General features: G+C 41.8%; 1 protein-coding gene across 3 annotated transcripts in view; it reads left to right on the top strand.

Annotated features, from left to right (window-relative positions):
* The window catches only part of zbtb46 (zinc finger and BTB domain containing 46), a 79,192-nt gene extending 62,212 nt beyond the window's left edge, over window positions 1-16,980 (top strand). Inside the window, exons 4-9 of one of the 3 annotated variants that reach the window (XM_028453507.1) lie at window positions 2,566-2,847; window positions 8,737-9,083; window positions 11,245-11,287; window positions 11,369-11,479; window positions 14,513-14,688; window positions 16,086-16,980. In XM_028453507.1, coding sequence (XP_028309308.1) covers window positions 2,566-2,847; window positions 8,737-9,083; window positions 11,245-11,287; window positions 11,369-11,479; window positions 14,513-14,688; window positions 16,086-16,529 — 1,403 coding nt within the window. In that variant the 3' untranslated portion in view covers window positions 16,530-16,980. Of the gene's footprint in view, window positions 1-2,565; window positions 2,848-8,736; window positions 9,084-11,244; window positions 11,288-11,368; window positions 13,779-14,512; window positions 14,689-16,085 lie in introns of those variants that run through there. The other 2 variants (XM_028453505.1, XM_028453506.1) reach the window with 2 other exon arrangements.
* Window positions 16,981-17,385: the final 405 nt, after the last annotated feature.

The raw sequence follows: 17,385 nt of genomic DNA, 5'->3' as shown, positions 1-17,385 counted from the left end.
TCCATGTGTAACTCTGCATGCCGAGTGTGTATCCTACCCATCTATTTGATCTGTGATCATTCATCTGTGGACAAGATGAAAAATGACTGACGGACAGCCTGCATGTGTCGAGTGTAGAAGAGGGAGAAATAGTGAAAGAGAGTGAGAAAGGTCACTGTTGACCTCGTATGCTGTGAATAACGCTGTATACCCATCGGTATTCCAGACGCAGACGCAAACCACTGTCTCTGTCACCTTGACTCTCCCCTGCAGCAGACAAGCACTGGGCAGCACATGAAGGACTTATCACTGCATGACTGTAGTTAAAAAAGGACAAGAGGGTGATTTAGTTATAGCTATTTAGTTGTTTTTTATTTTAGATTTTTCGACCAATATTTCGTTCTGCCTTTCTGTGCGTTCCCTCACATCACCCCTGTTTCTAAATGTGAGAGAGTTGTTTATGAAGTAGTTTATATATAACATTTCTATACAAATTGTTTGCTTCCTCTATAAGTGTAATTAGCTCTAACTGGATAACTTCTGCAGAAGGATAAACCCATGTATTAGGGCAGGGATGGGCAACTAAATGTGCCACAAAAATGTGATTGTATCTGATCCGAGGGCTGCATTATCAACATTCATGTCAGCATTCAGACTAATAATCTGGGTTTTGTCTTTTTTTACTTTGTTTGTGGTTTTGTCAGTTTTTACTCGTGTGTAGTTTTTGTTATTTTTTTATGTTTTTGTTGTAATTTTGTTGATAGTTTGTGTGTTTTTGGAGCTTTTCTGTAATGTGTTGATGTTTTGTAGTAATTTTGTTTGTTTAAGTGGTCTGTCTTTGTTGCCATTTTGTGTTTTATGGGTCATTTTGTGTATTTTTAGAATATTTTGTGTGTTTTCGAAATTTTTTAACAGTTTTTGGATTTTTTGTGTACTTTGTGCATTTACTGTAGCTGTTGATTTGTGTGTTTTGGACATTATTTTGTGTATTATGTTGAGCTTTGTATTCCTTCCAACATCTTGAATTACAATTTTTGGGGATTTGCTTAAAAATTAGACTGAGGGCCACATGTGGCCCCCGGGCCACCAGTTGCCCATTTCTTAATTAGAGTGAAAGAAGGATTCGCTCCAGTGGACTTGTACTAATTGTGTACACATCCCCTTTCTCAAGGCAATGCATGTTAGCCTGCATTACTGTTTGTTTTAGGTGTCGACTTTAAAGTCTCTAAGCCTGTGATGAGCCAACTGTGTATTTTTGACTAAGTCTTTGTTTGTAGAATCAACCTGTCAACTGTTAAATGTCAATAATTAGGCAATGAAAGTGTTTGCTGTGTTTTTTGCGTCTATGTCTGAGTTAGCGTTGCACGGAGCTCTGTCGTCAGACGTGTGGTCTGACAGTCTTGTAGATCTACAGCGGAACCTCCAGCGACATGTCTGCTGCTGACAGCCACTCTTTGCTTTCAGCAGCTCTGATGGCTAAATGCTCACACACACACACACGCGTGCTTCTGCTTTCACAGAGACGCACACATACACTGTCTGCCTGCCTCTCTTCTGAGGTTTTTATGATCTCTATGTATTTTTGTTGACTGCTGATGATGAGGTGTGTTAGAGAGTCGAGGAGAGAGATGTGAATCAGAGCACTGATGTGTAGGTAGCCACTACGGAAAACACAGGGTGTAAACGATGACTTGGCTGAGAGGTTTGAAAGGATTGCTTTAATACAAGGCTTCTCTTGAATTTCTCCTCAAGCTGCAATCACAACATGACAACATTTGAACCTGTCGCCTCTTTAAAAAAAATGTTTAACCATTCCTTTGTTGTTGTCCATAAAGTGAAAAAAATAGTGATAAAGAAGCATATTCACCATATTCCAGGAGCCATTACTTCCTGGTTATGGACACAACTTCCTGTGTACTTAAAAGGTTAAGACAGATAATAAATTGGTGTTTTAATATAAACGCATAACTATACTCTCTTTATGCCCTAATTCACACACACACACACACACATTCACACTTTTAAATCTTAGATCTCTGACATTACGCTGTCATTAGCATGAAAAAGGTCTTTTCTTTTATTTAACTTTTTTTTAAACTATGTACTAAGAGTGCATTAAAAATTCTGGGTTAGGTGGAGGAGTCTAGTGGGGTTAGGGGTTAGACAATAGGGTTAGCATTAGGTAGGGTTAAGGTTAGTGGTTCGGGTAACGAAGGGTTAGGGTTAGGATAACAAACAACACTTGATGACAGCCTTCATGACACCTTATTCATGCTAATGACAGGTGTCATGTCATAATAATGACAGCATAATGTCAGCTTTATGTATAGAACTTCAAGTATTGCCTTCATTTCCTATGCAACACTTACTAACTAGTTCCTCTTCTATCATACAGGAAGTTGTGCCCATAACTATACATAGAGGAGTGCCTCCAGGAAGAAGATTAATAATTCAAATAATAAATGATTCATTTCAAAATAATCAAACCACTAAAAACATTGAGGCAACTATCTTAACATACATGTGGATTTATCGAGCCTGTCACTTCATCTAATCTGTGTTTTTTAATTATTTTTTTCTGTTCAGGGGCTGATGTGAATGAACTCAACAGCTCCGACAGCCGCGGCGAGCGCCTGGACTTCTTCCTCAAGCAGGAAGAGCCTCTCACCACAGAGCCCAACTTCTTGAGCGCCAACGAATCGGACGAGGTCGGAGGGGGAGCAGGGGGTGGAGCTATATCCTCAGTAGCCAATCTGAAGGCGGCACTGATGAGCAAGAACAGTCTCCTCTCGCTGCGGGCAGAGATGATGGGAGACGATAACCCCCTGCTGTACGAGTACCTTCCCAAAGGAGGACACTCCCTGTCGTGTAAGTCACCTACTGACACTGTTTGTTATGCATACACATATACAACCATCTGCAGCATCACATGTATCAATATCTGCTCCTATATGACACATTTAGGGGCCTCACCACACTACATTAACTCTACACTTGCTTTATTAAAATTTCTATTAAAATGTGTGTGTCTGTCAGGGTTGGGGTCAATTATAAATGATAATGAATTACCAGTGACGTGCCGTGAGCACGAGGGTAGAGTAGGCAGGGCGTTGCAAATCGAGACCACCAATGTCGACACCAATGACAATTTTATATGTTTCTGCTGGCAAGTGTTAATCTAACAAAATCAAGACCATAAAACACCATTAAAGAAACTTAAACAATTATTTAATATAGCCTCCATACTCTCCCAACAAGATATATCTCATGACACAGGAAGCACATCCATTGTTTGTGTTGGAAACACAGAAACACGGAGAAAATGACAACAACAACAACAACTCGGAGCAACCGGTTCAAAGCCAATCTCTCCTTTTGTACCATTCACTGTAGAAAATATCAACAATTTTCTGACCTTACCTTTGCTGAAGGTCTGGTAGCTCAGGTGTTGGTCTCCCATCTTTTAAAAGCTGTCGTTTTTAAAGAATGTTTCTTTATCGTCTCTAGCGCCGTCATCCTGCCTGTAGTGTGGCTGCTTCTAGCTAGAAAACGTAGCAGCGGCCACGCTGTATCAATTCACTAATGCACTGTGAACTTACGTGTAGCATTTAGCATAGCACAGCTACGTCCAAAGGCAACATAGAGAGCTGCCTTTTTCGTAAATGGTTTTCATATTGGTGAACTGACTGCGTATGCATGCAAACACATATAAACACAGGCTATGAGGCCAGAGGCAGAACACCAATGTGTTTTCGGGAAGGGGGTGGCCTCCTCCTGGCTCCTCCTCCTCCCTTACAGTGGAGTGAGACTGTGCAGTGTCTCTGCCGTACCAGGAAGTAGCGATATTTAGTAATTTGGGCTATGAAAAGCACAAAATGCTGACACTTTCAAACTTATAGGTACTGTAGGCTATTGGAAATTGAAAAATAAATTATAACTATATTATAATTAAAACAAATAAAAAAAAAAACAATTCACCTTTGGGTAGGCACTGCCTACTCTGACTGCATGTCACTGTTAATTACAATTATGGCGTAATTGTAATTTGAAGAATCTTTTTCCGTTGTAATTGTAATTCCTATGAAAATTCTATAAAAAAAAGTAAATTACAATTTAACACAACCATGTTACAGTTCTATGTATAGTTCTACAAATACAGTATGTAGTGAACAATTATTAAAATGTGTTTCACATCGAGCTTTCCCACATTTTACCATTAAAAAAAAATGTAACGCTAGGAGTATACTGACAAAAAAAACTATTATTAAATATATTAAAACCTATATTTTCATTGATTAGGAAGCCTAACAAAGGTAATCAATAGTAAGGAAAGAAATTAGATGATAGATATTTGTTTATAGTACATTTTACAGCTGATTGAGATGCTAACAGAAAGCTAACGCAAGAGGAAGGTTAACATTTATTAGGTTATTTATTTCAGGCTCAGTAAGTAATTGTAATTTAATTTTAGTAATTGAGTGTAATTGTAAATTACTTTCTGAGGATAAAAATAATTGTAAATCAATTGTAATTGGAAAGAATGCAAGTCACTGTAATCATAATTAAATTGTGATTGAAGAAGGATAATTGAAGACGTAATTGTAACTCAAATATGTAATTGACCCCAACCCTGGTGTGTGTGTGAGTGTGTGTGTTTGTGTGAGTGTGTTTGTGTGAGTGAAGACTAGTCAGCAATGAGTCAGTGTGAGAACAGTTTGCAGCCTTGATAAAAAGTATTTTTTGTTTTTTGTGCATCAGTTTCTTTGTGCGTATCAGTTGGACCACGACTGTGTTTCACAGCAGCACAAACTGTTCACATTTAATTAAATGATGGTGCTTCACTGCCAAACAAACATCTGCATGCTGGTAAAAAAAAGCTCCTTGGAAAATAGTTGTAGTTGCTTTTTTTGTATCTAAACATACCAGTAGAGTCACAAATAATACATGAAGCATGCATTTAGATTCCCATAGTTAAATTATGTTATTTTGTGTCTACTTAACCTTCATTTGAGTGTGCAGAGTTTTCAGTCAAAACAAAACCTTACTCGAGACATGTGGTTCTATTGAAATGGTTCAGCTATAGCTATGTGGCAGTACTGTTTTAAGAAGATTCTCCAAAGATTTTCATAAATGTAAAAATTGATGCCTTCTTTATTTATGCTCAATAGAAAGTTTCCCTTTATTTCATTAGTTTTTGTGTGTGTGTATCCTTTTCTGTGTGGGTGCATTGGTGATTTCAACATGTGTGTTTTTTCTCTTGCCTTTGCTGCCCAGTAATTGGTTCCTTTGTGCTGAACGCTGGCTGTTTTTTTGTGAGCAGAAGAAAAGCAAAGTAGGGGTACAACTCTGAGTCCTTTGAGTTGAGCCCCACTTACCTACAAAATAAAAGAAGAGCCCAGATTGAACAGACCAAAATACACACTGGGTATCGCGCCCACAACACACGTCACATCAAATAACGTCTTTTGTGTCAGAGTTAAGTGCGTATGTGATTGAGATGTTTCTGTTGGCTTTTCCAATCAGACACAATCAGATGCCGTCACAGTGTAGATAGACAGTACCACGAGCCTTAGAAAACAAGAGACTTAACAGACTCACACAGTCTTGGACCTGTTCCTGAATAGGATATTTTTTTTTCAATTTGGAGAATGTTAAGAATTTTTTTGCTTTAAGAAACTTGTAGAATAAGTCCTCTATGTGTAGTTTAGTCCCCACCAGAGAAGCCTGTAGAGGTTTGCCTGGTTAACCAAACCCTATTTTTTACTCTGTGCACAATAGGGGTTGGGGAAATGGGCCTGACGAGATGGCCAACCACCTCCCCTCCCACCGCGTGTCTAAATGAGGACAAAAGATAAACAAACGCTGTACCTCAGATTACTGGGCGGAGGATAAGACTGCCTGGTTTGACAGATCACTGCTCCCACTACCCTCCCTCCTTCCCTCCATCTATTCACCCCTTTCCCCTTCTCTGCCTTCCTACTTCTCCTTCACCCCTGCTTTACATCCTTCCTGTCCTTTCTTCCCTCCTCTACTCCCCTCACGCCATCTCTCCTGCTCCTTCGTCCATCCATTTCTCCTTCACCCCTCCTTAACACTCATCCCTCACCGTCTCCCTCTCCTTTCTGGCCCAGCTCTTGCCGTTCCTCCCTATTTGTCTCTCTCCTGTCTCTTTCCCCATCTTTTTACTTTAGCTGTGCAGCATCAAAGTGTGTTGGTTTAAAATCCTGGGAAAGTATTGATCCTGCAGGGAGGAGGTAAAGCAAGGTCACCCAGTGTAATTCAACAGAGACCACTGAATATCAGCAGAAGGCCTTGACACTGGGCTTCTATCTCCCACCTCTGCTTTTATCATGTCTATAGTTCCTTTTCTTCAGTATAAGTGATTGTTTAATACAACATCCTCCTTCTAAAGATTCATACATCCTTCCAAACTGAAAATCAGTATTTTTGCAGTTCTGCCCATGAAAACTTGTATTTCCCACTAAGTTGAACTGATCTGAAATATCACTCTGTTGATGAGACATTCAATTCAAATGCTGTACTCCTCTCACTCTAATTTCAAGTTATACACTGCATCCTTTTTTACACGAAGAGTGCAACAGGCAGTTGATTTTACCCGTTTCTTAAACACCTACCAAGGTCCAAATGATATCATTCTAGGTGTTGGAAGACACTAGTTCACAGTGTGGATGTTGTGAGGATCATGCTGACACTATTGAGCTTCTTGGTACCTGTTGCTGTGTTTTTGTCGTAAATTCAAACTGCAGTGGATTTTTATGTTGCCGATTTTTTTTATTCATTAAATATATTTTTAAATCATCTTTTAAACTCTCATGAATTTTGGCACTTAGGAAGAAAAGAAAAGTCTTTATGTAGGGCAATGGATGTATTCAATCGGGGGAACTGACTGCTAGGCTGCGTCCCAATACCCACACTTAGCCCTACAGACTTCCACAAAAGGCGCACTTGGTTTAAGTGCACTTCGGATGTAGAGTGTGTAAGGGAACAAGTGTGCTGAAAGGGTAGAGTTGAGAAAGTTTGCGGTTACCTGAGTGAGAACGTCATCATGACGGCAAAATGGCATTGATAGCAGCTGTGCTGGAAATGTATTTTGATATAATACATATTACAGAAATGAAATTTTTACCATTTTTGCTGTCAATGGGGTTTATTGTGAGTTTGTCCGCCATCAATTTTTAAAAAAATTGGAACTTCCCACGACAAAAGGACTTATGGGTAATTTCTGTCCTCAAAGTCCGTTTGCCTGCACATTTCGCACAGGTGCGCATGAAGGGCGCATAGTGGGCGGGGCTAGGGCAGATTGGGACACCCTACGCCCTCGCACCCTTCAGCGGGAGTTTACAACCAAGGGGCGCGAGTGTGAGTTTTGGGATGTGGGGGAAATGCCCAAGAGTCACATTTGTTTCAGTCGTTTATCAAGGCTTTTATTTTGCAAAGTTTTAGTGGATTAATCACAAGTAACCAGTGTGATGTTTTCCCCTAAAACGATATATATATATGCCTATTAGCAGCAAGCATAAAACACACAAACTTTTTATTTTTTCATACATTAAAGTCATCTCATCTTGACGCGAATAAATTAATCTGCATGATTGCACTTTTTTTTCCGTGCTACTCTTGTTTCAATAAAATGAGTCATCCTGTTTTTCTTTGCACTCTTTACACCTTGCTCAACACGACTGCAATATTAAATTCAGCGAGACAAGTTTGTAATAGTTCATTCCAACATTGCATTTCTGTAAAGGTGCTCAAATCAGTACAGTGGAACCAGGCTGACGTAGTTATTCCAGCAAAACTGCTTTTTTCCAAAGAGCTGCCTGTCAGCGAGCTGCCTCCTCTCACCTGCAGCTCATCTCTTTACTCACTGTCTCCACTTCTTCATCCTCGCCCCTAATGGTTCTTATATCACATCTAGGGTGGGGAAGAAGACCAGAGGAGTGAAAGCATTTGTGTTCTCAGTGAGTGGGAATAGGGAGCGTCGGGTGCGGTACTTCAACATTCCAGAAATCCATCTACGATCGTGCCTCATGGTTATGTGATTCTGTCGAATCTGCAGAGGAGGGCAATGATTGGCTAACGCAGAGCGTAACTCCAGAGATAACTCCAAAATTCTGCCTATTTTTGCAAACAACTCAAACGTGCAGAATAATTAAATAGACCTTAAAGAAGGAATGACGGGTCAATTAAACACTCCTTTCATATCCAGCTTGTACAGTTTTCAATGTAGTAAACTAGTGTGACTTTATTTGTTGCAGATAAACATTTTACATGATCTATGTATTCGTCCTTTCCCCTGCCTGTACAAAAAGTCTTTACTTGAGCAGCGAGATGGCTTTTCTCCAAAACTATCTCCCTCTCCACTAAAGAGGGTCCTCAAGCCCTCTCCTGATATGCATTTTACTCGCTCACACAACACATGTACACTCAGAAAACACACACAAACGCTGCCATCCTCTGTGCATGCATGTGGGTGGAAGGAGAAGGAGAGCAGAGGAGCGAAAGGAAAAAAAAAAAAGAGAGAAGAGAAGCCCTAACCCTTTCCCCTCGGCTGGTGGAAAGTGAAACTTTGGAGTTTTTTTCTTCCTCCCCCTCTCTGCTGTGTTTGATAGTGTAGCACTGGCAGCCTCTGTGTGCCCCCCTGCCCACTCTCTCCCGTTGTGTTCTGGTGGCCAGCTGCTAGCAGAGTTGCAGTTGTACGTGAGTGGGTGGGTGAGACTCATTTCCTGTGCTCCTCAGGGCTCCGCTCCAACAACTACTGCTGCACGCTCCGGCCAGGGGCCACGGGGGCCACTATTCATAACAAACAGGGAGCTGCCTCCTCTCCTCTTCCTCCTCCTCTTCTTCCTCACTTTCCTCATCTTCCACCACCATCCTCATCGCCATCACCAATACCGCCATCATCATCATCAACATCAGCATCAGCATATTGCCCACTCACTCCACCCACGCCACTGCACCCTTCTGAGCCCCGGCCCCTGGAGGCCCCCGGTCCGCGGGCTGGGGCGCCCATGCCGCACTCAGAAGAACTGGAGATGGAAGTGGAAGAGACCTCTGAGGAACCAGAGAGCCCCAGCTTGTCTGAGGTAAGCACACAGAGCCTGGCTCAGCTCCAGGGCAGAGGCTGCTCTCTTGGTACGGCGCCTCCACTCCAAAAAAACAAATATTTGTTACAGAGGGAGGAGACGAGCCCCCAGGGAGCAGCTTCACCCTGCATCTGTATGTATGTATGCACCGAGGGGGGGGTGGAGGGCTGCAGAAAGTGACCAGAGGTTAAAGGGCTTTTCATTCTATTAGAACAAGATAGTGTTAATGGGCTTATACTTTTCACATGTGGCTGTGCATCATTGCTCAACCACTTTGTCTCATTCTCTTTGTGGAATCTGGCATATTTCCTGCTCACGGAAAAAAGAAACACTGTCTGTTTTATGTTTGCCTTTCTTTTCACCGTGTTTTGTTTACTTCTTTTGCTTTCAGATTGACAATTCTTCTCTCCTGTCTCCCCACTCAGATAATCGTTTAATATAGCTGGAACTGAATTCACCCCGACACCCCTAGTCTTGGTCTGCTCTGCATTAACAACAGTATGCAGTGTATAGTTAATGATAGTTACATTAGAGATCACACATCTGGTCACAGTGGCAGCGTGTGCATAGTGATGGCAGATAACGGGTAAGGTAGTGAGATGAGACAGAGTTGAATCAATACCGGTAGACAATGAGAGGTTTGCTCTCGTAGCCTAGGATATTGTTTGCCTTGCCCAGTGTGTGTGTTAGAGAGAGACTATGTGTGTTTGTGAGCCTATGGAAATACGAGCATGTTTAAATTGGAGTTGTGATCCAGTCTGCCCGTGCACGCACTGTGCAAGTGTTTTAGGAGCAGCATTTGATTTCAGTGGACTTGCCTCCAAACAAGCTTCCCTATCACAAGCCATCTGTTTGCCCAGTGCATGGTGTTCTGTTCTTAGCAAGAGATGAAGAGACAGGAGGGAATGAGCTGAGTGAAATGGGGACGTAAAGGAATGATCATCAGCAAGAAGAAAGGGAGATATTCTGGTAACCTCGCCCTAACCTTAGACAAGTGGTTCTCATCATGTTTGGGGTCCTAGACCCCCTGCATATTTTTGATCGACTCTGATATACACCGCAATATTTGGAGGTCTCAATTTACCCATGCTTATTATCACAGGTCTTTTTTTTTTTTTTTTCTCAAATCTTTCCAAAATTAATCAAGTTTTCACAAATTATTCCACTAAATGGCCACAACTTAAAATAAAATGTATCACAAAATCAAGGAAACTTATTTTTATGTATTTATTTATTTTTGTCTGCACATGCTGTTGAAGGTCAACACTACATGTTGTGCAATCTTTTCACAACAGCAATGCATGTTTTGTCAATGCAATTAAATACATTATTTATTTTATTACATTATTGTGACCATCACCAGCCCTCTCTAAGGAAGGGTAATAAAAACGTTATTAAAGGGAGAATAAAGGAAGAATAAAAAACAGAGGGCAAAATCAAGGAGTTTTAAAGTGATGATCCTGTAGGGACTGAAATCAGTCACTTACAAACTATAAATCTAATTTATACGTGGAAGTGCCAACTGGCACAATAATGTCAAATTTACTCGTTCTCCTTCCTAAAATCATGCGACCCACTTAAGATTAAAATGCTCGATTTTGGCCCCTGAACTAAAATGAGTTTGACACCCCTGCCTTAGGAGATATTTTACATTCTGGATTTCAGGCAGATTATATTAATGCAGTAGATCAACCCTCCATATAATTCTGTTCCCCATGAAATGGTTAAGGCATTCAGATTTTGTCACCTATTTTGTGTTTTCTGTTTGCTTTGCACAAAGATAGCTTAGGAGAAACATCCCACGTATACTGATCAGGGGAGCTGGAGCCAATGCGGGTCTACCTGAAGTGCAGCACAGGGTACACCCTCTACATGCTGTCAGGCCATTGACAGACAGACTTTATAATAGCACACACATACACTAGCTCAGAGAGTTCATTTTTGGGCTGTGGGAGGAAACTGGAACCAAAATATAATGCTTTCCAAATTCTGCTGTTGTCACCTTTTTGTTTTTCTGTGGCTATTAAAAACCAAACGTCTTAATTTCACAGCTTTTGCCACCTTTCTGTCCTTTGCTTATAAAGACTGAATTCCTTACAATCTATACTGTATATATATATTGTGAGTGTGTGTGTTGTAACAAGTGGTTTTCTGCTTACAGGATAGCCATAAAAACAAAGAAACAAGGCATGAATGCAGAAAAGGTACGAACACGACTTTAATACAATTGAGCACATCTGTCTCTTTCATTCACTGCCTTTTCACTCTCCGTGATTCTCTTTCAGCGTCTGAAGGTGAACATTTTTCTCAGAGGGATCCGATGGGAGAGAAGAGTTTGAGTGAGCCAGCATCTCTGTCCGTGGCTGGCAGAGGGACCAAAGGGCCTACGGTGCTGAGCGAGCCTGGATCAGAGGACGGAGCCTGTCCCCCCCAGGGGTTCTCCTGCTCCCTGTGTAAACGGCTGTTCAGCAGCCTAGAGCATCTAAGGGATCACGAGTACCACCACACCCTGTCCCTGATGGCCTTGTCCCTGGACTGGCCGAGCGTACAAGCTCCCCGTCACCAGCTGCCGTCCCAGCCTCTCCACTTCTACCCGTCCATCTACCGCCCCACAGGGTCTGACTCAGCACCGGCACGATACCTCTGCTCTCAGTGCCCGGCGAGCTTCACCCTCAAATCCAACGCGGACCGACATGAAAAGACCATCCACTTCAAGAAGAAGTTGATGCAGTGTGTGTACTGTCTAAAACACTTCAGAGACCGCACAGACCTACACAGGCACCTGTCCTCCGTACACTCCAAGGAGAGAGAGCACACCTGCCCGACCTGTGCCAAAGCTTTTAGCACCCAGAAAAACCTAGCTACGCACGTGAAGGTGTGCTGCCAAGTGGGCTCGGTTCCAGGGGCTTTACTGGGCAGAGGTTCAGGGATGCAGCTCTACCAGGGCGGACCTGTAGACTCTCTGTGGCAATTCAGTCAGCAGATGAAAGTGGACAATCACAATCACAGCATTAACGTGGAAAACTGATCCACAGGCCACATGCACAGTCAAACCCTTTCATCACTGTGTGCTCTCAGGTTTTGTGTTCATGCCAAAAAATGAGCCGGTCTGTGTTTGTGTAAATTAGGGAAGATTTGATCAAAGTCAGTCAGGGACTGGTTTAAAAGTTTTTTACGTTTGTGGTTTGCAATCTTTAAAAGGCCGCAACCAAACATCTGCTATGCAAAATATTTTGTAAAAACGTATTTATAAATCTTTAAGGGTTTGTGGACTCCCTTCTCAACATGGTGGGCAGGTTCATTACTTTTCCCTGGTTCGGGAGAGAAGGTGTAGTTTTGGGGCTTGAGGGTCTTTCCACCTTCCTGATCTCAACCACTTGTCTGGCTCGCTGTCGCCATTCACCAGCCTGACTAAACTTGTCTCTCCTTTTTTAGGCAGGGAGATTTTTATCTGCATGTCCAGCCTTGGATAACCAAGACAAAAGACTGACACATACAGTGTGTGTTACAGCCCACACAACCACACCACCTACAGGACGTTTGCAGCATTGCACGTTGGTAACACACAAATATCATAGGGCCTTTGACAGAGGAGATGGATAAATAGTTTTATCAGTAAGAAGAAAATTACCGAAGTAGTTTTTTTGAAATGCCTTTTTTTAAAAGTATATATATATATATATATATTGTTACCCTAAACACACAGAAGCCTTTCCTGTCTGGCATGTCCACCTTCAGTCAGAGCTCTATTTCAGTGCAGATGGAGGAGATACATTGAATAAGACAAAGCCAACAAAAAACAACAAGAGGGGGGTTGGGTGGTGTCATTTTCTCCCTTCCTCTCTCTTGTCCATCTCCTCTGTCCCAGATCTGAGTCTTGTGGTGGCTGAGTGTGGCTGGAGCCGGACAGTAATTGGTCCTTCATGGCTCCAGCCCCTCTTAACCCCTGACCCCTCTGCTGAAGAGGAAGTGCGGACCGAAGGGCAGATGCCCTCTAAACCAGAAGCGCTCAGTGATTTCACGTGTGATGGGGGGGATGATGATGTGTGGTTGTGAGCAGAGGATTGAAAATGAAGGGATCAAGGAGACAAGTGGCATCATTTGAAGAGTGCTGACTGGATTCATTGGCATGGAAATCACCGCCAACATAGATTCACACCAATTTCTGCCAAAACGTTCTCCTTTTAGTTCCCAGCAGGCCTGCAGTGAGATGTGGACACGATGCTTCCTGTATATATAAGCTCTATCAGAGAAACAAAGGAAACTCATCCCCCAGCATTTACCTGTAACACACACTTCTACTCGGAACAATCATTTCACTGTGATTAGTCAAAGAAATATGTGTGCGTGTGTGTGTGTCAGTGAATAAGTGTGTGTTTTCAGGGATCTCCCAATTGCCAAATCTTTTCTTCCGTAAAATCTATTTTTTTAGGAAGAGCTTCTGTCCCAGCCAGGCTCAGAGAAACAGAAACCAATGAGGAATCAGCAACAGCCAATTTAGTGATGAAAGTTCTGTCCTGACGATGCATATGTTTGACTTTATCTCACACGTTTGTTCTTTGAATCTCTTGTACTGTACAAACCTGTGTCCGTGTTTAACCAAACCAGACTCAGCTTGTAGATGTCCTGCTGAAATTAAAAAACGATGATGGAAAAATGTGCAAAGTTGGCTGTGGCTTTCCTTTTTTTTTCAACGTAGGCGTCTGTGTTATGTGCACATTCACACATTCATAATACTCTTCTTTGCAGTTTTGCATTCGTTTTCTGTGCACTGCTCGTGTTCTTGCATGTTTTTTGTTTTTTTTTGTTGCTCTATTTTGTTGCTGTCAACCATTCAGTCAGAAGGGAAGTTGATGTGCAGATGGAGGTAATTATTTTGAACACTTGAAGCTTCAAACCCCTTCACTTTGCTTGTGTGTGTGACCCTGTGTGTGCCACGAGTGGCGTTTATCGACTGATAAATGCAGTACTATCCCTATGAAGTATACCATTGGCTACAAACTGACACACACTTCATAGAAGGTCTTTTTTAGTTTGGTACCCATTCATTTTTAGGTCTTTTTTAGTGATCATATTATAGATTTGTGTTGTTTTACTTTATCCCCTTTTGTGTTTGCCTCTGTCTTTGTGTGTTTGCCGTCTGCAGTAAAGACCTTCTAGATTTAGCAGTCGAGGCAGACTGGCTGTTGTGTCATGTGTTTATAGTATCTCTTTGCTTTTATTGCTTTAGTATAGAAGAAGAGCTGTTGCCAGGGCAACTGTAGCTTTGACAGGGATCGGGATGGCCATGGGAATTGATGGTACATCTCTCGGCCGTGCTGCTAATTAAATGTAATAACTGAAAAGTGACGCCTCGCTTTATTCAAACTGTCTTTGCTCGGCGCTAATGTTTGTCCTCCCCTGTCCCTCTCTTTTGTCTGTCCTTGCAGTGAATGACTTCACAGTGATTCGCAAAAAGTTCAAGTGCCCCTACTGCAGCTTCTCTGCTATGCACCAGTGCATCCTAAAGAGGCACATGCGCTCCCACACCGGGGAGAGGCCTTACCCCTGTGAGATCTGTGGCAAGAAGTTCACCAGGAGGGAGCACATGAAGAGGCACACGCTGGTGAGTGCACGTTTACCCTCACACATGCCATCAAACTATGGGGAGCCGATGCTAAAATCATTTAGCAACAAACCCAGCTTAAAAAAGGAATGTGAATTTTTTATGTTAATTTTGACCAGATTAACAGCAGTATTTATGAATATTTACTTTTCTCGTAAAAATATTGTGCTAATGTTAAATCTAAATATTCAATCTAAATCTATATCTTGAATACTAAATGTAAATGTTAATTATAAATGTTGTATTTGTAAATCTTTGCACTCGTTTGCATCAATGAGCCTCTATTTTGGTTCTTCCGGGCAATTTGCACATTAGCTAAATATTTAGTTTCACCCGTGACATTTAGATTGAAGATTTAACATTTAGATTTAACATTTAGATTTAACTATATTTTGATACACGGTTTTATTTCGACCAATGCAATAAAACGAAAAACAATATGTCAAAAAACCACAGATTCGGTGCAGATGGTTTCCCTCCAGAAAAAACTAAAAGCAAAACAATAACTACATATACCATTGCATACACATATACTTTTTGTGTTGGAAAGGGATTGTGTGGAAGTATAAACTTATGTCCCATTCCTTTTCCTACATTACAGTAACAGCTATTGCTGCTGTTAATAAATAATTTTATCATATCTTAATATGATTTTGATTTAATACACACAAAATTCAAAATTGTCATACAACGTAAATGTATTTTCAACATATTTTATTTTAAATTGCTTGATATTTGTACACTCTTTAATTTCTATTGGCAAACTGGTCCAGAACTTTATTCAACATACTGAAACACAAAAGCTTTTCCTTGTTGTCCGCACACTCAGACCTAAAATTAATTTTACTTCTCAGTTTGTGAGTCCCTTCACTCTCAATAAAGAGATTTTTAATGTTTTCAGGTAATAATTCATTTTTGGCCTTAAATACAACTTGAATAGTTTGAAAAACAACTACATCTGCAAATATGAGTAATTTTAACTCATGGAACAATGGGTTGGTATGATTCAGATAACTGGCGTTATGTATATAGCACCAGATATCATACTAATAATTATATTTAACATTTAGATTTAGATTAAACATTTAGATTTAACATTTCAATTTTGATTTAACATTTAGACGTAACATTATATGTTGATTTAACGTTTAGATTTCAATTAAACATTTACATTTAGCATTTAGATTTAACATTGACACTATATTTTTATGAGAAAAGAAAAGTGAAATTTCACAAATATTGCTGTTTATCTGGTCAAAAGTAACATAAAAAAATTCACATGAATGTTTTAAACGTGATTTGTTGCAAAAAAGTTGCTGTTTATTGTAGAACATGCAAACGCGCCCGATATCAAACCACTCTTTGTTCCTGCTCTGATCTCCCTCTCCATCCCTCAGGTTCACAGCAAAGACAAGAAGTATGTTTGTAAAGTATGCAGCCGAGTCTTCATGTCAGCAGCCAGCGTGGGGATCAAACATGGCTCCCGTCGTCACGGCGTCTGCGCTGACTGCTCGGGCCGAGGCATGGCTGCCCTGCTGGACCACAACGGGGAGACGGGGGGAGACATCTCTCCAGAGGAGGAGCTGTATCCCGGGGACCGTTTTCACGATGACCAGGTGGAGTGTGACGGCGACGGCGAAGGAGAAGAGGAGATGATGGTGGAAGCAGACGGAGAGATGCTGGGGGAGGGGGAGGAGGAGGCGGGGAAGTGGAAGGACTCGGGGATGACGGCCGAGGGCCACAGAGCGCTGGACAATGAGAAGGAGGAGAGCGGAGACTCATCGGCACAGGAGGGAGAGCAGCAGAACGGGAGCGAGAAGGACTTTGCTTGGATCTCCTAGAACCTCCAACGACCCCCGTTTGTGGCCCCACATGCAATCTGAAGATCTGCTGTGATCTCTCAGGCAGATCCCTCTGCTCTGCTCTTTTCTACCATTGGTCCTCCTGAGGGCAGGCCTTCCTTTGGATGAAGATGCTGCGAGGCGATGCACGACAATGATCCTACACACACACACACACACACACACACACACTCTCATGCTAGTCCCAACTTTGACTGCCATATTGAGGAAAAAGTACTGATGAGGCTTTTTCTGCTTTACCTCCTTTACTTCTGATGCAGTGTTTCTGTGATCCTTTATTCTTCAAGGTTCAGTCCAGTCGTTTTTCTACTTCTCTCTCACACAACAGAGAACAACGGGGACGCTATCAAGGACGCGGCTAACGCTAGACTGAAACTTTGTATGTTTGCCATCACAATCACCATGGAAACCAAGGATTTCTGACAGTGTAGGGGAAAAGCCAGGGGTGGGGAAGGGAATGAGGGGTGGGGGGGGGTCTCTTAGTGAGTGAAAAGGAGAGCCAAAAATCTATTGCAAAGCTTGAGGTGTCAGAGGAGCGACTGGTGCACACTGGTGATGAGTTTGAGTCCCCACTGCCACAGACTTGCACTTTAATCACAACCAACTCCTATCAAAGCCCCCGAGCGCCTGGTTTACATTTGTGATCCGATCTTTACTGACCTAAACAACTCGGTGACCGCACCTACCTTTAAGGATGAGCTCCATGTCCTCTTTGACTGTTAATGTAAAATCACTGATTCTTTTTGTGCAGATTGCTGTTTCTATAGCCTTACTTTTTATTTTTTCAGTTTTTTTGGCAGGAGGGCTTAAAGTTGTCCACCTGGTCTCTCTCCTT

This window comes from Gouania willdenowi, chromosome 7 (genome assembly GCF_900634775.1).
Source record: "Gouania willdenowi chromosome 7, fGouWil2.1, whole genome shotgun sequence".
Lineage (NCBI taxonomy): Eukaryota > Metazoa > Chordata > Actinopteri > Blenniiformes > Gobiesocidae > Gouania > Gouania willdenowi.
Note: the sequence above shows the minus strand (reverse complement) of the source record. Positions and strands in the feature narration are given on the sequence as shown.